The sequence below is a fragment of the Paramisgurnus dabryanus genome, chromosome 22, assembly GCF_030506205.2.
Source record: "Paramisgurnus dabryanus chromosome 22, PD_genome_1.1, whole genome shotgun sequence".
Classification (NCBI taxonomy): Eukaryota; Metazoa; Chordata; class Actinopteri; order Cypriniformes; family Cobitidae; genus Paramisgurnus; species Paramisgurnus dabryanus.
The window spans coordinates 26,575,873-26,601,786 of record NC_133358.1 but is presented as its reverse complement, the minus strand read 5'-3'; the positions used below and the strand labels follow the sequence as shown (position 1 = coordinate 26,601,786).

Below are 25,914 nucleotides of genomic sequence, written 5' to 3'. Positions count from 1 at the left end.
AATGCACAAAATAAAAACATGCTCCACCCACCAAAATACTTTCACGAAGAAAGCTCACCTGCAAAAGTATTACACTGACTGAGAACTTAAAATCAAACTTAAAAAAGCAAAAATGTTTGTTTTGCCTGGAGGTGCTTAATGAAACGAAAGTCAAAACGACAAAACAAAGATTGATGAACAAAAACAAAAGCAATCTATCAACCACACACAACCAAAACATTTTCTTATATGTTAGTCACCAGATCACGGGCTGTGCAGGATCAGTCGTCCAAGGACAATCAGACACAATTATCTACGGACAGACGCAGACTAAATAAAAGCTTATGGTTATAAAAAGAATTTAAACTGTTTTCCTAAAGCAATCTAAGATTTGCCATTCAAAACACAGCCAGTTAAAATCTCTCAAACCAAAACAAACTCAACGTATTTTAGGCTTGCGTACAAATTTATTAAATCAAGGTCTGTCAGACATGAGACGACAAAAGGCAGCTGCAACAAAACTAAATCATCACGGTTTACAGTATGCATGCAATACCATGACGTCTGGTAAATGCCACACAATCATTTAAATTGTCTGAAATAGGTTGTTTCAAAGCCTTTGCACTTTACATTGTTTACATTGTATTTTAAAAGGTCGCCTCAAAATATTCGGCCAGATGATTTGAGGACTACCATGAAAATAAAAGAAACCTAGAATATGAACATATGCCCATGGGAAAACAAACCTTAAGCATTAAGAACCGCAAAACTTTATTTTACTTATGTAGAGATTTATAGGTGTGTCGGAGTCTTTGATCCAAAACCTTATGGGAGAACCGAATAAAAAAATGTGGAGAAATTTTTGTATACATTTCCTTCGAGTCCTGGTTTTCGTCTTCATATTTGTTTGGATGAGCCTGTGTTTGAATGTGTGGGTGAATCTAGATGTGCATATCATTACGTTATTTGTCCGTATTCATGTGTATGTCTTGATCTTCCCAGTTACTGCTCGTGGTCCTCGATTATACGTCCATTTGCCATTTCCTGGGCGAACACCATTATAAATCAGTACCATTATATCAGACAGTATCTTCTTCTGTGGAAGAAAGAGAAAATATTTGTTTAGATAAATACACTCATTACATACAATAACTGTAGCTCGTGTACTTGTACCCCTTTCAAATATCACAATGTTGTTTTGAAGGTTGGCCTAACCTCACACTTGCTGGGCAGGTGAGGTCTTCCAAGCTATTATCTCTTACTGCTCTTTATAGTTGTGTTGTTCTGTTTTCCCATTATGCTCTTTTTCAATTGACTATTTTAGCAATAAAGGTTGGCATTTTAGTTTAAACTGTGTTTTTTATTTACATCAGTATCATTTGCACAGTGCCATGTGTTTTGCATCAAACACATAAGTCAAACATCTCATCTGAATCCCCTTAATACATGATACAGATAAGAGATTTAGTGTGTATGCCTGAAGATGAATGAGTTGTCTTAAGAGACTGTTTACAAGCCTCTGAGTTTATATATCATCTTTTTTACATTATCTGATTGCAGCAGTGTTGTTTGTTTGTTCCTACATGGCCAAACAAGATTAAATAAGAACATGTTGGCATAAGTAGACACACCCACCTCAGAAGTAATTTAGGTTTAAAAGTTATTTAGCTCTGTCTGTCTATCTGTCCCATTTGTCTTTAATTCTGTCTGTCTGTCTATCACTCTATGTATCTGTCTGTGATTCTGGCTGTCCCATCTGCCTGTCATTCTGTCTGCCTATCTATCTATAACTCAATCTATGACTATATATTGTGCTTTTCTGTCATTTTGTCTGTCTGCCTGCCTGCCTGTCTGTCTGTTTCATCAATCTGTCATTTTGTCTGTCTTCCTGTCTATCACTCCATCTATCACTCTATCTATCTATCACTCTGTCTGTCACTCTGTCTGCTTGTCTGTCATTTTGTCTGCCTGTCTGTTTATCTATCACTCTATATATCTGTCTGTCTGTCTGTCTTTCTGTCTGTCTGTCTGCTTATCTGTCTATCACTCTATCTATGACTACATATGTCTGTCTGTCCCATCTGTCTGTCTGCTTGTGCTTGTCTGTCATTCTGTCTGTCTGCCTGTCTCATCTGTCTGTCATTTTGTCTGCCTGTATGTTTATCTATCACTCTATCTATCTGTCATTCTGTCTGTCTGTCTGTCTGTCTGTCTGTCTGTCTGACTTTCTGTCATTCTGTCTATATATCTATCTATCTGTTTATCTATCACTCTATATATCTGTCTGTCTGTCTGTCTGCTTGTCTGTCTATCACTCTATCTATGACTACATATGCCTGTCTGTCCCATCTGTCTGTCTGCTTGAGCTTGTCTGTCATTCTGTCTGTCTGTCTGTCTGTCTGTCTGCCTGTCTATCACTCTATCTATCTGTCATTCTGTCTATCTATCTATCTGTCTGTCTATCACTCTATATATCTATCTGTCTGTCTGTTTATCTATCACTCTATATATCTGTCTGTCTGTCTGCTTGTCTATCACTCTATCTATGACTACATATGCCTGTCTGTCCCATCTGTCTGTCTGCCTGTCTCATCTGTCTGTCATTCTGTCTGCCTGCCTGTCTATAACTCTGTCTATCTGCTTGTGCTTGTCTGTCATTCCATCTGCCTGCCTTTCTGGCATTCGGTATATCTATCTGTCTATCTGTCTGTCATTTTTCTGTCTGCCTGTTTATCTATCACTCTTTGTTTGTCTGTCTGTCTGTCTGCTTGTCTGTCTATCAGTCTATCTATGACTACATATGTCTGTCTGTCCCATCTGCTTGTGCTTGTCTGTCATTCTGTCTGTCTGCTTGCATGTCTGAACTGTCTATCACTCTATCTATCTGCTTGTCTGTCTGCCTGTCTGTCTGTCTGTCAGACCATCTATTGATTTGTCAATCTATCTATCTATCTATCTGTATCTGTCCATCTACATTCTATTAATTTATCTCTCTGTCTGTCCCATCTGTCTGTATGCTTATCTGTCATTCTTTCTGTCTGTATCTATCTATCTATGGGACGATCTATCTATCTGTCAATCTATTTGTCTATCCATCCATCTTCAGTATCTATCATTCTATCAATCTATCTGTCTGTCTCTCTGTCTGCCTGTCTGTCTGTCTGTCCCATATATCTGTATGCTTGTCTGTCATTTTTTCTTTCTGTCTGTCTGTCTGCCTGTCTATCTATCTATCAGACGATCTATCGATTTGTCAATCTATATATCCGTTAATCTACAGTATCTATCATTCTACCTGTCTATCTGTCTGTATGCTTGTCTGCCTGTCTATCTATCTATCAGACGAGCTAACGATTTGTCAATATGTCTGTCTATCTATCTGTTTATCTACAGTATCTATCATTCTACCTATCTACCCATCAATCCATCTGTCTATGTCTATCTATCTCTCTGTCTGTATGTCTGTCTGTCTGTCTGTCCATCCATCCATCTGTCTGTCTGTTCGTATGTCTGTCTGTCTGTCTGTCTGTCTGTCTGTCTGTATATTTATCTAGCGATCTACTTGTCTGTACTCACATATACTCACAATGCTAATTGAACTGCTTAACAACACTTTATCTTTGTTTTTACTGATTATTCAGCCTTGTGCCATAAAGTGAAATATAAATGAAATACTTCTATAACCAGACATACGCAGCTTATTCTAAATAGCTCTGAAATCAAGAATAAGTAATGGGCAGCTTTCTTCTTAATAGCTAAACTGTCAGATTTACTGTAACATTGAGATGAATAATTACTACAGTACATACATAAGCCTATTTTCCTGCCTGGTAATCGCAAACTGTACCAGAGACAGATGATACAAGCTTTAAATCACAAACAGTGTGTTTCAATAAATGGTTTGTTTCTGTTGGCCAGATATGTAGTTGGTTGTGTATAATGATGTGAGAATGAGAAACAGGTGTGAATGCACACAGGATGAAGAGAGGTCACATGATAAATCAGCTTATAAACTTATAAAGATCATTAAAAAAAGCACAGACAATCATACAGACATATACAGTATATAGACAGACAGACACCAGATGGCTCTTTCCTATCACCACAAATATGAAAAATGGGGACCAACCCTAGATGTTATGTTGAAACATGCTATAACAATGATTTTATGGATGTAGGCGAGGGGAAAGAAGAGAAAATGAGTGTCATTATGTGATGCTACAGTCTATAGATAGACAGCTAACAAAGCACTTATGCTTTCGCTGTGAATGCTGTAAATGTTACAGGCACATCTGAAAATGATTTATAAAGAGAATAGCAGAGAAATGTTTACACACACATGCACAAAGCGGCAGTGTCTTCTGTTTATGAGCGCTGGGAGTACAACATTGCTTCACAGACCACACACACTTCTGCCGTCTCCACTAAACCACAGCTGGATTGGTTTATCAGCAAGATATACAGTACGTAATAGTATAACCTGTATCTGTACAGACAATTATAGTATTCGGATGTGAATCGGAACTAAGTTATGAGATAAAATAAAAATAAATAAACACTCTATAAGACATAGTGACTATTAAATAACTAATACACTCTCAGATAAAAGGTACTGTACAAAAGCCTTTTTTATAAGTACACATTTGTATTTAACAGGGAACATATTCGTACCTCAAATGTACATTTTGGTACTTCAGAGGTACGCATTCGTCTAAATATCTAATATCTAAAAATTCTTAAATTAAGATGTATTCTCTTGATGAGCAAAATGATCTAGGAAAATATGTCTAGTTTTTAAACAAAAAATATAAAGTGTAAAAAATTTGTGTTAAAAACAAGCAAAAAAAATGTTTTAACTTAATTTTCTTGAATTAAGTGTTTATGAAAAAAAGTAAACTTATTTCAAGACATTTTTTCTTAATCCATTGGCAGATTGTTATTTGCTTGTTTTAAGCACTAATTTACTTAAAGTTTATATTTTTTGTCTAAAAACTAGACTTATTTTCTTAGGTCATTTTGCTCATGAAGAAAATACATCTTAATTTAAGAATTTGTAGATATTTTTACTGAAAACAAGACAAAAACACTTAGTAAGAAAGTAATTTTTTGCAGTGATAAATGGTCACATTATGAACTTTTTAAAAGGTACTCTGCAAAAAAATATTTTCAAGAAAAAAATTCTTAGTATTTTTGTCTTGTTTTCAGTAAAAATATCAAAAAATTCTTAAATTAAGATGTATTTTCTTGATGAGCAAAACGAACCAAGAAAATAAGTAGTTTTTAGACCAAAAATATCAAATTTAAGTGATTTTGTACATAAAACAAGTAAAAAAATCTGCCAATGGGGTAAGCAAATTTTTCTTGAATTTTTCTTGAATTTAGTGTTTAAGTAACATGTTCAAGATTTTTTTGCTTACCCCATTGGCGGATTTTTTTGCTTGCTTTATGCAAAAATCACTTAAATTTGATATTTTCGGTCTAAAAACTAGACTTATTTTCTAGGGTCGTTTTGCTCATCAAGAAAAAAGCATCTTAATTTAAGAATGTTTAAATATTTTTACTGAAAACAATACAAAAATACTAAGAAAATAATTTTTTGCAGAACCACAATGAGTGACATAATTACAGAGATATAAGAACCCTGATGCTCTAAGGCCAAAATGAGAGTTGAATGGGTTTATGGGTACAAGTATAACTTATACATCTTATGAAATCGTTGCTTGATTTTAGTTGTTTTATAAATGTTAAATACGTTCCAGAAAGGATTGGTTTTAATTTACTCCGCTGGGCATTGTGCAATGATATCACACACCCTAAGCTTTCTTCTGTGACGGACACACACAGTAATTTGGGTTAAAGGGTTAAAAAGAAAAAAAGAAGAACAACCTTCTCAAGTTCCCATTTTTTCATCCTCTCCTGTGTGAGGAACTCCTTCGTGACTTCCTCCTACACAAAGAAAAATATACATATGAACCTAAAGCATCAAACAGCCTTGAAAGTAAAACCTGTCCATGCAGTTCCCATTCGTAAAAACAGACCATTTCCAAACAGATTTTCAAAAAAATATACATAATGTAAGGGTTAAAGTGCCTAATAAAGTTAGAACTTCTAATGTGAGTCGCTGTTACCATGGAAACAGTATTAGTAGCAAATGATGTAATCCTCTATGATAGTATTTCATGCATTAGTAGACACTACTTACAGTCTCTTATACTTCATAAAAAGTACAGATGTTATGTTGTGTGCACACCACAAGCAAATTTGAGTATTTTGTGAGTAGATTACATACATAGTCAATGCAAAGACGTGAAATAATGTGAATTTGTGTGAATAGGCTGACCGGGTACGAGCTATACTCATCTTAATGCGTCCCTGCACAAGTTGAACATTTTTAACTTAAATTATCACTAAGCGTTGAATTCTTTTGTCATGCTGACGCACAAGCCACTTGGCAAAGAGCTTGACGCGTCTGGATGTATCAGAAAATGGAGGAAAGCATATTCATTAATTTGAAACAAAAACAATTAATTTTAAACTCTTGTTTTACCTTACTGAGCTTTCCACATATTGGTTGTGCCGTCTGTAGTATGAGAGAGGTGGTCACTGCATCCAGCCCTGCACCAGAGTTAAAAAAACTTAGGACCTTAAAACACAGACACCCATTAGAAATATGCTGGCCGCTCATGTATTAAAACCCTCTCAGAGTTCATTTCAGGTAAGTCCTCGCTGTTACATTGTTTACATCATTATCTCAAGGTGTAATGTCATGGTTAGTCAGCTGGTCCTGCGCAGTGAAGTGTAGTAACTGACCTTTCAGAGATTCTGCTTGGATAATTCCTCCATGAACTTCAGTGGCGGTGATGATAGTGAAAGGGGAGGGCTGATCCATAAGGATACTGACCTCTCCAAATGATTGCTTTGGCCCCAGTTTACCAACCACCACCAATTTGATCTTGCAGCCCTGCAAATCAAACCATTTCACACGGGAATTGATCATTCAAGGAAATTAGGTCTGAAAAGCACGATATGGAGTGACAAAGCAGTAAGATAAAACACAGATGCACGGATACTTTTTCAATGTCCAGAATCTGTTGGAAGTACCTTTTTGTCCATCGGTTTTATAAACGACCCAACGTCCTGGAGGAGATTACATTCTCCATGTCCGATGAAGACAACAAATGGACAGACCTTTCCTTCCTTTACCAGCACTGCAGAGAAAAAAATTATAGATTTGGGAAAATACTGATATTGTCTGATATAATGAACTATGATACAATATGCAAACTAGAGGTCTTCTTGGGTTCAAAGAAATGTACCAAAAATGACCCAGATCACTTTTTACCCAAACTTAACGTGCAAAAATCTTTTTTAAAAGAAATACCCAATCCGAGCGGACCCAGTGACAAATTTTTTAACCCGATTGGACCCACTCCTCTATTTGTTAACTGACAATGACACCAAGGTAACCACTACAGCAGGGGTTCCCAAACTTTTCATTTGACGACTCACTTAAATAGGTAAAATCCTGGGACCCACCAACATATTTTTTAAAGGAAATGGAGAAACATTTTTATAACTGAGTAGTTTTTGTCATTTTGTTAATGATGTAATTTTTGTTAATATCATATTAAAAATCTTTGCCATTGCTTGTCATTAGTGGGACCCAGTGCGACCCATCTTATCCCAATGTGCGACCCACAAGTGGATCCCGACCCACAGTTTGAAAACCCCTGCACTACAGTATGCATTCAAAATTGATTGACAGGTCTGGCTCAACGAAAATTAACCTACCGCCAGCCACAACATGTCGCAAGTGCTCTTGGCAAACAGAGGGGGGTTGGAAAAGGACTTGATGCACACACGCAAGTTAGTTCGGGTCTTCTCGGGTCCATTTGGCAAAAAAACACATTCACTTTAAATTTCCCATACCCAAGGCTGCTAATATTATACCCGACCTGCGTCCGAGGCACACATGAAACTTTTAAATCCAAACCCGCTCGGGTTTTCGGATCTAATTGGACCCGTGAAGACCTCTAATGCAAACTAGATTTTTTACATGTTGAGTGAAATTTCACCATGCATAACTTGACACCATGATGCTTGGACGTTACAGGTAATTTTGATGTGGTGTTCTATGACATTGCTTTGTGGTTGCTTTGGTATCGGTAGGATAGCTACTAATGGCTGTTTCTCAATATGCGTTCTTCAGCAATCTTGCGTCCTTGTGTTCTCAACGTCATTATTAACCGTCAAAGTTCAATTCCAATTCTCAAGAACGCAAGTACAGAGGATGCATGAAAATACCCGGATGTGTTCTTGATATCCAGGATGCATCGAGTGCAGACTTGCGCACTGAAATCGCTTTACGCCCCAGAACAATGGCGGAGGAAGGAAGTGCTACGCACAACTTTAAGTTGTAAACATTTTAATACATTTGATATTTAAATATGTTTTATTGGAATAGAACAACTAATCTTAATTGAGTTTCTTATTTTAGATTATATTATTATTTTATGACAACGTCTCTGAAATATGTACGTATTTGCCATTATAAAATGACATCATAAAAAAAATATATATATATATATATATATAATAATGCAGATAATGGTATGTTTGTCACTTTAAGGATGTTGCGATGTTGAATCTGGGGAGGTCAGGTGACCAACAGGAAGATTGCACAGATCTCAATTCTCACAAGTGCGTTCTGTGTTCGCGCGACCTTCTGAGTTCATTCCCCCAAGGTCGCCTGGCATAACCAACCTCCATGAGAACGCAAGTCTGCTGTTTGCATTTTTGGAATTGAAAAACAGCCAGTGTGTCCTAGGTGGTTGCTGATATGGCAATCTTTATTGACGGTTTCATTGGACACACACACGTTGTCGTGGTTACGCGCCTAAACCGAAGAGAACTTCCGGTCTGTATTTATTTATAAGTCTGGCTTGTGGCTAAACTGATCTCTGAAACAAATACCTTGGCGAAAATAAGATGTTTTGGTTTGCTGAAGACAAGGGGAGACGAGCATGGATCATAACTGTGCGGAGAAGTTTGGCAGCCAGGCAAGATTCAAGAACCTATAGTTTACATTGTATACATAAATTTTACACAGTAACATTAGCTCAGTGTAGTAGTTGATACGCATTAGATATGGTACATGAATTAAGGTCATTCTCTTGTCATTTATTTCCCTTGTTATCAGAAATAAACTACTGTAATAGGACTCTATTGTTGATTCTATGTGGAAGTCTAGCGGATGTTGCGTTTAGTCCACAAAAGCTGTTTGTTTATGTTGTCGCTGCTGAAACCGTCTATACTCAGGTCCCTGCCTTAATGTAAGCCTATTGGATTTTTTCCTTTGAAAGTTGTAAGTTGATTGCTTACCACACTTTCTCCCAACAAGCCACATGATCTGGCGTATCATTCATGTCCGTAGCACAAAGCCACCAGTACTGTATACGTGATATACTTCTGTGTTTATCACTACAAGTGTATTTTTTTTAATTGTCTGTCAAGAAGTGTATCAGGTGCAAAAGCGATCCCTACCATATTCCCTGCATAACAAATGCATCTCGGTATACATCAGAAGTGACCCGAGCTGCAGAGAATGAAAAAAAGATGTAGACTGTTTGCGACAGAAGTAATATATGTTTTGGCAGAAGCCCGAAAAGCGGAGGATTATTTCTTATTGTGACAAACCTGAGGTTGGTTTGTTGAGGTGAGGATTAAATTGATTTACAGTGAGCCTTTAACATCAGGGGGAAACACCGTATATCAGCCTTGACAGGTAAATCCCATCTTTGTGAGGCAGCGAGCGGGACAAGGCGAGTCCATTTGTCTGGTAGGTGACAGAACCCTGGCCTCTGAGTTAGGACTCTATGAGAGGGGTAGAGGTATTTTTCAGCACCGGGTTTTAATTTCATCTCTCGTGCTCTCCCTCTTTTTAGAGCGAAACCGGTGTTACTACATTATTCTTCTGCTCCGCATGCCATTAAAACACAAATGTCTAGATCACTTGGGAAATCACAGCAGGGTCTGGTACACGCTGTGTGTCTACTGAGATGAGAGCGACGCAGTTACGCCTCCTCCCGAAAGGCATTAACACTCATAATTCAGCATTTCTTTACTCCAAAACACAATTAGTCCCGTGAAACAGTATACAAATAAATTACTAAAAAAGCCACTGTGTATTAGATAGAAAATCAAGTTCTACACAAATAAATGCAGGGTTATTTTTACCCCAGTGTTGGGTCAAAAAGGGACAGAGCCAATCCAATGGGTTGTAATTTGACCTATGCCGGGTTGTTTAATTCATTGCTGGGTCAAATATAAAAAAATCAGTTTAATTTGACCTAACGGCTGGGTTTGTCCCATTTTGACCCAAGATTTGACCCAAGAGTTTATGTCCTTGTATCTTGTGTACATATATATTTTCGTTTCGCTACAGTATGACATTTCTTGGGGTTATTTTAAAAGCGGGGGCTCAAAGTAACAATACTGATCAGGTCTAGTACTAGTCTAGTACATTTAAAAGTAATGCATTACTCCTAAAGAATAATGATTTACTTTTATGAAATACTTTTAATAGAAAGATTTTTGATTGTATTTGATGGTAAATTAACTAAATTGAGTAACAAGAAAGATTATTTATTTTAATAGGTATCATTGTGTACAGTAAATTCAGGAAGTGACAACACTTTAGTGGTTACAATAAAATATACAATAATACAATAATACAAGACATGTATGTTACTTGTAGCATGTTGCTCCAACACTGAAACTTAAAGGATTACTCCACTTTCTTAAAAAAAATCCAGATAATTTACTCATCCCCATGTCATCCAAAATGTTGATGTCTGCCTTTGTTCAGTCGAGAAGAAATTAATTTTTTTGAGGAAAACATTTCTGGATTTTTCTCATTTTAATATACTTTATTGGACCCCAACACTTAACAGTTTTAATGCAGTTTAAAATTGCAGTTTCAATACAGCTTCAAAGAACTCTAAACGATCCCAAACGAGGCATAAGGGTCTTATCTAGTGAAACGATTATCATTTTTGGCAAGAAAAATAAAAAATATGTATGTTTAAACCACAACTTTCTCGTCTTTTGTGTGGCGCGCCAGCATGACCGCAAGTAATTCCTCATGACGTCAAAAGGTCACACGTTACATGTGAAACGTACATTTGTGGACGATTTTAAACAATAAATATAACATAAGGATATTAATTCATTTCATTCCACATACAACAACGTCAGAACGGTCCTCTTCTCCTCACTTGTTAACACTGGGGCGGTAGTTTCACATACGTGACCTTTCGAAGTCATGACGTATTACGTGGGGTTGCGCTAGCGCATCACACACATAGTGCAAGACGAGAAGTTGTGGTTTAAAAGTACATATTTTTATTTTCTTGCCGAAAATTACAATCATTTAGCTAGATAAGACCCATTTGCCTCAGTTGGGATCCTTTAGAGCCCTTTGAAGCTCCCATTTTTTAACTGCATTTAAACTGTTGGGATCCAATAAAGTTCCAGAAAAATCCTGGAATGTTTTCCTCAAAAAACTTAATTTCTTCTCGACTGAACAAAGAAAGACTTCAATGTTTGGATGACATGGGGGTGAGTAAATTATCTGGATTTATTTTTGAGAAAGTGGAGTAATCCTTTAATAAAACAAACTGATCTGACCACTGCAATTAAAGATGTCCTTAAATGAACATTTACACCATCAGTAGATGTTTTATATGACTGCGTAGGTCAAACAGTTACAGATCAGTAAACCTGGGATCAGACAAAGACACATTCATGCTGGACTGAAAACTTTAAAATTCGGCCATGGAACTTGATGGAAAGTGAGATGTCTAGAAAATCCTGGATCAGATCTGACTGACGGCCTTGAGGGTCATAATGAACGATAGCAGGACAGCTGTGGACACGGAGTCATGGTCCAACATTGGAAACAATAGCCTTTCGTCTGACGTTATCCCGCGATAGAACAGAGAACATACTACAATTTACAGCTCATGTCCCTCGAGGGCCAACGTGAGATCTTAGGTAGCCCACATGTTGATGAACTAACAGACCAGTGATTTCACCTCAGATGACATGTTTGTTCAAGGAGCGATACAGAAAAAAGATCACAATTTTTCCTTACACATTTTGATTTCAATCTATACACAACAGTGGCCTAAAAAAGTTTTTTCCACATGAAAAAAGATTTAATCATCAGTCGATGGTGTAGTATGCAGTGCTCCGACATATACTGCAGACGCACTTTCGGTGACCGAGTACAAATCCTGGCTCGAGGACCTTTGCCAATCCCTCAACCCTGTACTTTCATGTCCTCTCATTACTTACTAAAGTGTCTATCATAAAGGCAAAAATGGCCAAAACATTTTTTAACCAAATAAACTACAACTTTTTTATAAACTATTAAAACTTGGAATAGCTTCCTTAAACATGCGTGTAATTTGGTTGAACAGTGTCTATAATGCTACTACACATTTGAGTATGGCTTTAGTGTCCAAATACTTTTTTAGGCCACATACACCTGCCTCACGTGTACTGTAGTACTTCTACATGCTATGGTGAAATGATGAAAGCACCTGCTTAAAAATATGGTTTTGCAGCAATGCCATAGAAGAACAATTTTCCCCCAAAAAAAAAGCTTCCCATTAGATTCCATAGTATTCTTTATTCCTACTCTTGATGTCAGATCGGTTTGTTGGAGTAAATAATGACAGAATTTAAATTTTTAGTGAACTATCCCTTTAAGCAAGGAAAAACAGAGGTTTCTGCATCAGACCTGTAAGATTATACATCATTGTCAGGAGGAAGTTAAATGAGGACAGCGGTTTTGGCACTGGTAACTGGTTGTTAGGTGGTTAGGCGGATAGTCTGTAAGGAGTCATTAAAAAAGATTTTTTTTCTCTGGATACTTCACAAGCAGGTGCGGTAGCGCATGGATTGGTTCTGATCGAGTTCAGGTGTCAAACACTTTTGGTTTTGCAGCACCTGTAAGTCATGTTCATGTTGTGGTGCTGTCCAAGGTCCTGAATGATGCAGTGCTCATCAACTGCCCCTTAAAGTAATATAGTACTAAATCATAGTGTTGTAGTATGTAAGTCTCTTAAAGGATAATTCCGGTATATAACACTTTGAGTCTCATTTCTGGTTTGTTTTGGATGAACTACAGTGATGGACACTGAAATTTTGACAATGGGTCGTGTCTTGACTTTTTGACTCAATTAGAAGCATCCCTTGACTGCTTCTGAATGGAAGTCAATGACCATGCACAAACATGTCATTAAAACAACACTTAACGTTCATTTTCAAAACTGTGCTACTCACAGAGTGGTTTGTGGTGTTCGTTGATGATTAAAAACAAGTTGTGTAGCGAAATTCAGTTTCTGTCGTGTTTTATTTGGCATTTTGTAAAATTCCATTGACTTCTCTTGGAAGACTCATTGCTCGCTGATATACCACTCCGCCACCGGGAAACAGAAAAGGGTCTGTTTACATGTGGTTGTAGTTTTTTCGCTCGGTTTCTCTCAGAAGAATTTTTTCCCATATTTGATGGCTCAGTGACCAGCTTTAGGTTTGAAGTTGAGCTTGATTGTGACTGTCTATACGCTAGACACCGAGTGTACTTGTATGGCAAAGTGGTTGTCACCATCAAGTGGTCGGGAGTGTGCTAACGCTTCAGACTCAAATATAGAGCGGAAGTATATACGCAGTTGTGAGGTATCTGAAAAAATAGTTTTACTATAGCAAATAACACGGATTGAAATCATACATTGCGCCAATATATTTGTTTTTAATCATCAACGAACACCACGAACCACTCGGTGAGTAGTACAGTTTTGAAAATGAACGTTAAGTGTTGTTTTAATGACATGTTTGTGCATGGTCATTGACTTCCATTCTGAAGTAGTTAAGATACGCTTCTAAACGAGTCAAAAACTCAAGACACGACCCATTTTCAAAATTTCTGTGTCCAAGTCGTTCATCCAAAACAAACGCAGAAATGAGACTCAAAGTGTTAAATACCGGAATTATCCTTTAAGATAGTCTCAAGACCATTTCTGATGGTCAAATCTTGACTGTCTTTTGTCTCTGTCTTGTTTGGCCTCAGACTTAGCGGTCTCTGGATTTTATTTCAAGACCGGTCAAGACCACAACTGCGGGAATTGCTTGTGCATTGTTTGATTTATGTGCCAACATCATTAACTCTTTCCCCGCCATTGACGAGATATCTCGTCAATTAAGAGAAAACGCTTCCCCGCCAATGACGAGATTTTCCGTCTTTCCGCAATACCGTTATTATCCACCAGGTGGCGCCCTTCCGCAACTTTTTAAAACCGGAAGTATTGCCCTATGGCAAGCTGCTGCATGTCCGTGTCTGTTTTAAAGATCGCTCTGAATGGGATCTCTATGAAAAGTCCGTCATAAAAATGGAATTATCTCTGCTTTTTGCTCAAAATATGGTGTTTTTGCAGAAACCTACCCATATTCAAAAGCTGATTGCAAAAGAACCACTAAAGGTAGGATGAAACGGTTTTTTTTGTTTGAAAGCAGAGGGTCTGTTCTTTCATTTGGTATATTGTATGTTTATATATTTAAAGAAGAACATTTTCTGGAAGGCATTAAACTTTGGTGAAAATCATGAAAAACGCTGGCGCTGGATGGCAACTTTTTTTAAAAACGCTGGCGGTGAAAGAGTTAATGTGGTCTTGGTCTCAATAACCTCTGGTCTTGGTTTAGGTGGTGTCAACTACAACACTGCTAAATCATAACTGTGATTTTAACATACCTAACTTGTATTTTACAAGGTATAAAACACTGATGTTGCAGCTGTTCACATCAGTCTAAGCTCTGAAACAACGCTGTACTTATTAAAGGGGCCATGGCATGAAAATCTGACTTTTTCCAATATGATTGGGTCACCATTGCTTCTATCAACCTAGAAAATGTGAAAAAGATCAATCCAGTAACTTAGTTTTGGTAAAACATTCTAAACAAGTACATGAAAAAATAGGTTGTTGAAATTTGGCTCCTCTTGTGATGTCATAAGGAGCTCTTATTATAATAATACCACCCCTTAATCTGCACTATCCAACCACAGCACTGCCATTTAGTGCAGAAAAAGCACAATTGAGTTTTAATTGCAACAAACCACCATCATTGTGATCAGTGTTTGAATTTCATCAGCTCATTTGCATTTTAAAGGACACACCCAAAACGACACATTTTTGCACACACCTACAAAGTGGCAATTTTAAGATGCTATAATAAATTATTTATATGGTATTTTGAGCTTAAACTTTAAATATTTGCTCTGGGGACATCATAGATTTATTTGACATCTTAAAAAAAGTCTTGTGCCATGGCCCCTTTAAAGAAGAAACATTTCTATCTCTTACTCACTATCTGTCTATTTCTCTATCTCATTTCCTTGCTCTGTTTCTCTCTCTAAGCACTATGGCAATAAGCCAGAACAAATTAAATTGGTAATCATGGATCTGAATGATAGAATAAGAGGGACACTTTAAACATTCAGTATTATTAAACCAAATGGCAATAAATAAAAATGAAAGAACTGAAAAGAGGAAAAATAATTAAGTGCAATTTTATGAACGCAGAAACGTGATTTTGAACAAAATGTGAACAATCATTAGTATGGTTTGGTGGTTAGACCACAAGCTCCTGCACTCCATGCAATAAATAGCTGTCAGAAAATAAACATCCAAAATATTATCATTAAACTATTTAGGACCCAAATGCTGTTATAAAGTTTATAGATTATAGACTAAAATATCCTATAGGCTGTACACCAGACACAACACAGATAAAAATTTGCTATCTTGTAGTGCAAGACAAGTTCATATTTGTGACCCAATATTTTACTATGTTCTTACCTTAAATTAGATGAATTAATACAGAGCTATCTGTTTTCAATGTGTGCCCTCAATCTTTGTACATCGCGTATTGAATGTGTTAGCAATTAGCATAGCCCCATTCATTCCTTAGGATCCAAACAGGGATGAATTTAGAAGCCACCAAACACTTCCATGTTTTCCCTATTTAAAGACTGTTACATGAGTAGTTACACGAGTAAGTATGGTGGCACAAAACAAAATGTGGTAATTTTTAAATGGATAAAAAATGAGAACTATCTTGTATGGTGAAAGAGCACTTAGTTTGCAGCAATTCGACGTCTGGCGCAGTCACATTGTCACTCCTGACTACTCCCCCTCTCGCTCAAACTTACGCCAATATTACTGCACGCCGAGGTATCGTGTAACTACTCTGTTACATCCCTGTTTGGATCCTAAGGGAAAGAATGGTAATAAGGGCTATGCTAAATGCTAACACATTCACAATGCGCTGTACAAAAATGAAGTGCACGCATTGAATAGAGATGGGTATGTATTAATTTGTCTAAGATGAGGTAAGAACATAGTAAAATATTAAAAAAGGGTGTTGTTTTCCTTTAAAATCCAGGCTAAAGGCTCATAATCTAATTCTGAGATAGCATCAAAGTATGATTTAATTCATTTATTTTATATTGATTTCAGAGGCGTCATGCCCATTGAAACTGAGGGGGCACGTGCCCCCTCGGATTTTTGAGCCAAATGGATTTTGCAAGCAACCTCAAAAATAAAAAAGCGTCCATTAATCTTTTAATCTGTTTAAAATGGCCAAATTATCAATTTTCTGCTGCATCCGTGTCACTTTTCAAAGTTTTGATAGTGTTTTGATCGTGTACATTACTTTATTCTGGCGGCAGTCGGCGCAGCCGCAGACGTCAGCGTCTGAGCGCGCTCACGAGCTTAGCTGTTGCTGCTCGACCTTATTAGCAGGGGCGGCGTTTGCGTATGGCAGTTGCCATACCCTAGCATTCAGACAAAACACCAGAAATCAACAGGCTATAATGATGCTCATTAAATATAATTTAAAATATTTTCAGTAGAACATATCTAAACATTGGTACATCACTAATAAGTATAATTTACACGTGTGTTCGACTTCATGCTATGACACTGGAACCAACAAGCGGATGACATCAACGTGCCGCGACAGCGGTTTGAAATCAAACTCTTCCGATGATTCCTCGAGTCACCCTCGCGGTACTTTGACGTCATCAGCCTGTCGTTCTTACAGCGCAGCTTGAAGTCGAACACAATCTATAGTGGGGTTCGCGCTGCAGGAGGTCTCATGATGACCGCTGCTTTTATAATCTTTATTTTCGCAAGTAAAATCCTTTTTGTTTTAACATTTAAACAGACTCATGGTTCTCCCCACACTCGCGCTTTGCATATTGCATACATTATTCCAGAAGTAAAATGATTTGCTCTGTGGATAAATAAATATGTTCTCTTCCACTGGGGATTGTAACGCAGCCGAAGTGAATTGTATTATTTTTTTGCGCATTTTTTAATATGGCCACTTGTGGAATAAAAACTGCACGACGACAAAAGGTAAGACTTGTTTTTGCATTTAGCTCTGTTTTACTAAGAATTTTATTTAGTGTTGGATAACTGTGCTCTATCACATCATTTAAAAGTCTTTATTGTGTGTTTATAAGTGGTTTTGGCGGTTGTCGTGACAAGATTTGTGAAAGGATGTCACAGTATGTTTTGTTTTGATATTATCTTGTTTTAGTTTATCTGTTGCTGGAGTTGTGCTTAGTTAAGAATTATTTGAAAAGCATTTTAAATAATCATGATTTCTATTGTTCTTTTGTTGTTGTTTCATTTGTATTGCTTCCGTATTGTTGTCAGTAGTGTACATCCGTGCAGTCGTAGTATGCTTTTGTACAGGTTGGTGGAATATGTACACATATGCGGTTTTATAGATTAGTTATTTGAGAATGGCCTTCTTGTACGAAGAATTTTTGCCATACCATAGCCTAGGTTTTCGTGAAACGCCGCCACTGATTAGTAGAGATTTCTAGATTCATCTTCTTGGCACAACGCCAAAGTTCGCCAGAGTTCACGGGGGCGCGGAATCACACATGTTCACATATAAGGTAAAATTTAATGCAAAAATCCGTTCCTCTAATAATTGTATCTAAACATATTTTTTAAAATCATTATTGAACATTAAAATCAATCACGTGGCTATAGCTTATGGCATTTTCGTTGTTTATATACTTTATGGATGTAAATTACATTAATTTCATAGGATAATGCAGTTGTTGTGCAAAATGCATTAATGACAGAATTAAACAAGTCGTTAAACAAAACGTAAATAGAACACATGCCGTTTCAGATGTAAATATGATGCCAATATGTCATTAATCCGATTGAATAGTATTTGAAATAAAAGTTAGTCAACACTTTTATTTTGGAGGTTTTTGCACTATGGCAGGGGCGTTTAGAATGTTAGAAATGTGAGTGCCATGGAAAAGACTGAAAGCTCTATAATATAATTCGTTTGATGTATGTGTATGCGCAAATTTCTGTGAGCTTTGCACACTGTGCCCCCTTAAAAAAAATTGGTGCATGACGCCCCTGATTGATTTAAATCTTAGTCAATATTTAAGATATCAATGTTATATCTTTACAGTATTCTTAAGGTTGTGTAGGGTGATTTTATGTAAATTACGAAAAATGATTGTAGCTGGGTTATAAGGCCACCAACAAATACCTAAAAAAACTCCAACATTAAACATACTTTAAGATGCAATTTGCAAAATAAACTAAACATTAGAGGTTAGTGTTTAAAACAGTCGCAAGATAATTTCATATTATTTAATAAAGAGGTTCATACTAATAAAGCATATTTGAAATAAACTTCTTGCATGCCAAAAGGGCTCCAACAGGCCGACCTAATGGTGAAGTTGTCAACAGAAAGAGGAACTACAGCTGGGCTGATTGAGTAAATTCATGAACACGATCATGATCAGGAGATGATCAGGAGTCTCTCCCACATCCGTCAGCTGTCGGCTGCACGCTCAGATAAGACTCAATCAATCAGCTCTCCCACACACCTGTCTCTCTCTCTAATCACATCTCATGCCCTAAGTCACTCTCTCTCTTCCTGTCTCTCTGATAAAGAATAGTCATGATATGATAGGCCAGCCATCTGCTGTGTGGGAAAAACTGAGTATGCTAATACAGTGATGCAGGAAGAAAAACCCAACGTGACGTCACACACAGTCAAGTCACGACTTTGAAGCAGAAGCCTTTTATTAAAGCAACACTATGTAGTTTTTTTACCTTTAAATAATGTCTCTAAAATTATTTCAGTGATAGAACAACTTTTAACTGGACAAATTGTACTGTTGCTGCAACCTGAGCAGCCTCCTAGCTGCTACAAGCACACTCTGAAAGTGGCGGTGGAGGGTAGGGAACACAGCCCAGCCCCTCCCCCTGCCTGCAGAAGAGTGTCTGATACCAGGCACTGTTGCGCTTTTCAACCACATGGGGGAGCTGTAAGTCATTTTTACATGGAAACTACATAGTGTTGCTTTAAAGTAGGAGATATGAATGAAGATGTATAATTGGAGGGTGGATACGGATAACTGGCTGCAGATGAAAACAACGGGACCTCCAGCAACTAAATAAAGATTTCAGACATGATGTCTGAGCTCCGCCCAGCATCACATGCAACCACAGTGGACCATATGCCTGTCTATTAGATCCAGAGGAGAAACTAAGATTGAACAAAACAGAAACGCAGCACTGAGACTAAAAGAGTTTGAAAGATGTGACCATGGAACACAAAACTAGTCATAAGTTGCACGGGTATATTGGTAGCCGGCCAAAGATTGTATTTTTTAAGAGGGTATTAAGTAAAGAACATGTTCCATGAAGATATTTTGTAATTTCCAACCGTGAATATATCAAACATTTATTTAACATTAGTAATATGTGTTGCTAAGGACTTGATTTGGACAACTTTTAAGGATTAGTCCATTTTCTTAAAAAAACAAAAAAACAATTCAGATAATTTATTCACCACCATGTCATCCAAAATGTTGATGTCTTTCTTTGTTCAGTCGGGAAGAAATTATGTTTTTGGGGGAAAACATTCGAGGATTTTTCTCATTTTAATGGACTTTAATGGACCCCAATACTTAAAAGTTTTAATGCAGTTTAAAATTGCAGTTTCAAAGGACTCTAAACGATCCCAAACGAGGCATAAGGGTCTTATCTAGTGAAACGATTGTCATTTTTGGCAACAAAAAAAATGCACTTTTAAACCACAACTTCTCTTCTTCCTCCGGCTGTGTGACGAGCCAACGCGATCTCACGTAATTGTGTAATGACATCGAAAGGTCACGTGTTATGAAACGCACATTTGCAGAGCATTTTAAACAATAAACTGGCACATAGACATTAATTAGTATCATTCGACATACAACAACGTCGGAACAGTCCTCTTTGCGTCAAACGACCAAAGTAAGACGAGAAGTTTTGGTTTAAAAGTGGATATTTTTTATTTCTCTTGCCAAAAATGATAATCATTTCACTAGATAAGACCCTTAGGCCTTGTTTAGGATTGTTTAGAGTCCTTTGAAACTGCAATTTTAAACTGCATTAAAACTGTTAAGTGTTGGGGTCCATTATAGTCCATTAAAATGAGAAAAATCCTGGAATGTTTTCCTCAAAAAACATAATTTCTTCTCGACTGAACAAAGAAAGACATCAACATTTTGGATGACATGGTAATGAGTAAATTATCTGGATTTTTTCTTAAGATTGACCAATTCTATAAAGGCGATTTTCTCAATATTTAGATTAAATAGATTCAAATATTGTCCTATCATAACAAAAATGTAATTCATATAGGTGAACTATTCATTTACAGATATTCTCAGTTCAATATTAAAGCAACACTATGTAGTTTTTTGACCTTTAAATAATGTCTCTAAAATTATTTCAGTGATAGAACAACTTTTAACTGGACAAATTGTACTGTTGCTGCAACCTGAGCAGCCTCCTAGCTGCTACAAGCACACTCTGAAAGTGGCGGTGGAGGGTAGAGCACACAGCCCCGCTCCTCCCCCTGCCTGCAGAAGAGTGTCTGATACCAGGCACTGTTGCGCTTTTCAACCACATGGGGGAGCTGTAAGTCATTTTTACATGGAAACTACATAGTGTTGCTTTAAATGGTACACAACCCAATCTTCAATGCACTGAATCCAGCACCAGCCTGAATAACATACTGTTTCAAATCAATATTATAAACATATGCACCTAAATGAATATCTTGGCTTCGACATTTCCCCAACGAGTTGAAAAAACAGCAGTCCTACTAATTAAAGTCAGCTGTAAGGGGTAATGGAGCAGCTCTTGCTTTTTTGAATAATCATATTGGAGTGCTCTCCACCCATAAACACATTCATTCAGGGGTAAATCAGACCAGGTGTGAAAAGCGATTACAGCGTCCAGGTGGTAAGCATCCGTCTTTAATATAACCTTAGACTAAAAAAACGAACTAAAGAGTGTAATGTGACGTTGTGATTCATTGCAACAGAAATATATTCAATCAAGATACCCACTTACCTTGATTAGCAGGAAATGTTTTTAGATGTGTGATGTTGGCAAGGTGGCTGATGGAGGGTTTCGGCCAATGAAGGTATAGCTGGCAAGACTGGATCATAGTCAGTTTAACAGAATGATCCTGTGCCAAGATGTCCTACAAATAGGTAGAGGACACTGTCTTAGGCATGATGAATGTTGGTTTGAATGTTAAGTGGGCTTTATAGGTCAACTGTTGTTTTAGTAGGGCATTTAGGTCAGCAATGATGGTTTTTCTAAAAATATTTTAAGTTGTACGCACCTTTTTTAGCTTTTCGTATCCAAAACGAGATATTTTTAGAATCTCGCAGGTCTCAAGCGTGAGGACACACTGGATGATAGCATCTCCGTCTGCAGCGTTTACAGGTCCAAAAGAACCAAAGGAACCTCCAACAGCAATCTACATCAGAGATTGCAAATTCAGTGTAAATCTTTTACAAAATGTTCTGTCCAACAGCCCAAAACAAAGAGAGACATAATGTGCTGCATTTACTGAGTAACATTTCCAGCATAGCCTTGGCTAAGCTTTGCCCCTCTCTTTGCCTCTCTGACAAGCTTTACAGATGATCTAATAAGATTTCTATAAGCAGTCTGAATTATAAATTACAAAGTATTTTTTTTATAAAAGAAACTATTTTCATAGACTTATGTTAGATAGGAGCCAAAACCTTAAAGCTACAATGTACACTTTTTGTAACAGGGTTTCCCGCAGCATTTTGCAGTTCGGGCGGCCCGCCTAAGCTGGGAAACCCTACTGCCTTAACTAGGTTGTCAAAAAAAAAAAATCTTTGCTGCACAAAAGGCTGTCAAGTGCATCTCGCGCTTCATTCCTATGGTACCAAAAAAAGTTTTCTTTTGTGGCACCATACTTACTGGTATAACTCCTCATGAAACAGTCTTTAAATAGGGAAAACATGGAAGTGTTTGGTGGCTTCCCTGTTTGGTACCATAGGAATGAATGGGGCTAGGCTAAATGCTAACACATTCACGACGCGCTGTACAGTGCACGCTTTGAAAAAAGATAGATATGTATTAATTCGTCTAAGTTGAGGTAATAACATAGTTTAATATGGCAAAAGGGTAGACTATTCCTTTAATTAGCATATAAGCTTGGAACAGCCAGGACATTTTCTAATATAACTCTGAATATGTTAGTGTTAAAAAAGATAATTAATTACATAAAGGATGTGTTAGGGGTGCGTCAATAATGGGGTAATTAGCATTTTTCGCTGAACTATCCCTTTAAGCTTTGTCTTTGTTTTTGTTTAAAAAAAGGTGACCTCTAGTGGTGAAATCCTACATATTGTGCCTTTAACTCTTTCCCCGCCATTGACGAGATATCTCGTCAATTAAGAGAAAACGCTTCCCCGCCAATGACGAGATTTTCCGTCTTTCCGCAATACCGCTATTATCCACCAGGTGGCGCCCTTCCGCAACTTTTTAAAACCGGAAGTATTGCCCTATGGCAAGCAGCTGCATGTCCGTGTCTGTTTTAAAGATCGCTCTGAATGGGATCTCTATGAAAAGTCCGTCACAAATATGAAATTATATCTGCTTTTTGCTCAAAATATGGTGTTTTTGCAAAAACCTACCCATATTCAAAAGCTGATTGCAAAAGAACCACTAAAGGTAGGATGAAACGTTTTTTTTTTTTTTTTTTTTTGAAAGCAGAGGGTCTGTTCTTTCATTTGGTATATTGTATGTTTATATATTTAAAGAAGAACATTTTCTGGAAGGCATTAAACTTTGGTGAAAATCATGAAAAACGCTGGCGCTGGCTGGCAACTTTTTTTTAAAACGCTGGCGGTGAAAGAGTTAAAGGGGACATTTAACAAGGTTTTTTTAAGATGTCAAATAAGTCTCTGGTGTCCCCAGACTATGTATGTGAAGTTTTAACTCAAAATACCATAGATAATTTATTTTAGCATGTTAAAATTGACACTTTGTAGGTGTGAGCAAAAATGTGCAGTTTTTGGGTGTGTCCTTTAAAATGCAAATGAGCTGATCTCTGCACTAAATGGCAGTGCTGTGGTTGGACAGTGCAGATTAAAGGGCAGTATTATCCCCTTCTGACATCACAAAGGGAGCCAAATTTGAATGACCTATTTTTTCACATGCTTGCAGAGAATGGTTACCAAAACTAAGTTACTGGGTTGATCTTTTTCACATTTTCTGGGTTGGCAAAAGCACTGCAGACACAATTATAGCACTTAAACATGGAAAAAGTCCATATCATTGTCATGATATGTCTCCTTTAAAGGATATGGTGGATGGAAATAGCTGCAAACTAGTAAGGGTAAGTAACAGTTCAGTTTTATTTTGCAATTATAGTATCTTATCTTAACAGGTAACTACTTAATATATAGCAAAAATTCATACTGTAGGGAGCTTCTGTTCCTCTTTAAGCGTTTCCCGATTGTATGGTTTCAAAGAGCCCATCAGGACGATGTAAAATCCATTATGTCCAAAAACTGTAAACAAGGAAAACAGAGCACAATGGTTCAGATTAAAAGGGTTGTGGCCTCGGTTAACCCCAACTTGATCCCATTATGCAAAATGGCAGATTATTCATGCTACTACAGTAGCTGTGTCTGTATAAGGTTTTAGAAAGTAAACCTCCACCACCAGACACATCATAAAAACCTGTATCGTCCTAAAAAACAGCAAAATAATTAATAGAAGCTGATGGCTTGTAAAAAGTCTCGCATTTGTGTGCACTGAAGTTCATACAACCCAAAAAACAACAGCAGGTTTTTATTAAGTGGCTGTTGCTCTGAATTTCACATTAAAGAAGAAAGATGTGCTAAAGATGAGATTGAAGGGGACTGAATCAATTACTCCCTCTCATGTTGTTCCAAACCTGTAAAACATTGCTTTCTGTGGAATATAAACTCTTATTTTTTAAAATGTTGTAATCACCCATTTCCATACAATACAAAGGGACGGAATTCAGTTAAGCTCCAAAAATAATATGGCATAGCATTGCATTAGCAGCGTAAAAGGTCATAGGTTCGAACACACATGCTGATAAAAATGTATACCTTGTAATGCACCGTAAGTCGCTTTGGATAAAAGCATCTGCCAGATGCATAAATGCAAATGCAATGAATGAGATTTGAAAGGTTTGGTTAAGAGAAAAAAGTGAAAAATGACTGATAAGTTGTTCCATTGTATGAATTTATAAAACTTGGCATATATAGTTGTAGGGACTTATTTTATGATACTGAGAGTAGTTATTCGGTTATATGTCATTTATACAGATCTGAAAACAGTTAAGGGTAAGTGAATGATGTGAGCGATGACAAGACTTTCATTTTCAAGTGAACGTTTCTTTTAAACTACAATTAAAAAGGAACTCTTTGATAAACAACAGCTCTGTTTGTGAACTGTCCCAATTCAAATAAATCACTTTGACACAAAAACCGCATGGGATGGAAACGGCTCTTTAAAAGCAAACATAACAGTTCTTACACGCAAACTTTTCACCAGCAAATCGTTTGTTTATGCTATGTAGTCATTTTACAGAGACTTAAGCCTAAAAACCATCGTGCTTCACTGCATGTGTGACATACAACACATCACGTCCATTAACATGGCCGCTCCAGACGAATCAATACAGAAATCTTCATCTTCAAAATACCAGACGCTGGCAAAACACTAGCCATCGGTGTAAGGCACGGATCGGCGTTTTCATCAAATTGTCTTGCCTTTATGTTTTTACTTAGTGGCCCTGAAGTAATATGAGCTGTTATTGAGCACAGATTAGCAGATGTCTGCCCAGACGCTGAAAAACAGACACACATCAATAGGAAATCATGCATGCCGGGTCAACCTTTTAGAAATACATCCAAACACTTGACAAACCAGTCAGGGTGAAGCACAGACGTAAAGATGTATAGACTTAGAAAAAAAACCAAATGTCTTGCGAATCTTAACAAGACGTAAATCTGACAAGAGGACGCAAAAAATTTTCTTTGAAGGCATTGTACATCATGGAATAATAGACTATTGGCCCTACTGACAATTGCATTGTCCCATATTCATACTAATAGGCGTGCTCAATCTTGTTATATCTTATCTTATTATATTTGATGATACTTACCGACCTGTCCACGGTCCCAGGTCTCGATGGTGGAAATGGTACTGATCTGTTTCAGCTCATGTGAGCCAACCTGAGAAGTCACACTGTGGATACCCTTCAGGAGTTTATAAATGACATGATGTTCATGCTGACATCTCTCAATGGGACTGTAAAATACACAAAGACACAGGCAGACTCAGTTCAGTGGGCATTCATACTGAAAGCAAGCAAAACAAATATAAAGACCTTCTACCGACCAACAAATATAGAGAAACTTGGCGACCTCCAGCCATTCATTTGCAGTCAGTCTATACCTTCAGTATC

At 37.2% G+C, this 25,914-nt stretch overlaps 1 protein-coding gene across 1 annotated transcript in view; it reads right to left on the bottom strand.

Annotated features, from left to right (window-relative positions):
• Positions 1-454: 454 nt before the first annotated feature.
• cnbd1 (cyclic nucleotide binding domain containing 1) overlaps positions 455-25,914 on the bottom strand; it is a 35,104-nt gene continuing 9,644 nt past the window's right edge. Inside the window, exons 3-11 of the mRNA XM_065259088.1 lie at positions 25,612-25,757; positions 23,889-23,980; positions 21,772-21,909; positions 21,495-21,627; positions 7,081-7,187; positions 6,790-6,940; positions 6,527-6,594; positions 5,866-5,925; positions 455-1,075 (exon numbers count right to left, since the gene is read on the bottom strand). Coding sequence (XP_065115160.1) covers positions 956-1,075; positions 5,866-5,925; positions 6,527-6,594; positions 6,790-6,940; positions 7,081-7,187; positions 21,495-21,627; positions 21,772-21,909; positions 23,889-23,980; positions 25,612-25,757 — 1,015 coding nt within the window. The 3' untranslated portion in view covers positions 455-955. The remainder of the gene's footprint in view (positions 1,076-5,865; positions 5,926-6,526; positions 6,595-6,789; positions 6,941-7,080; positions 7,188-21,494; positions 21,628-21,771; positions 21,910-23,888; positions 23,981-25,611; positions 25,758-25,914) is intronic.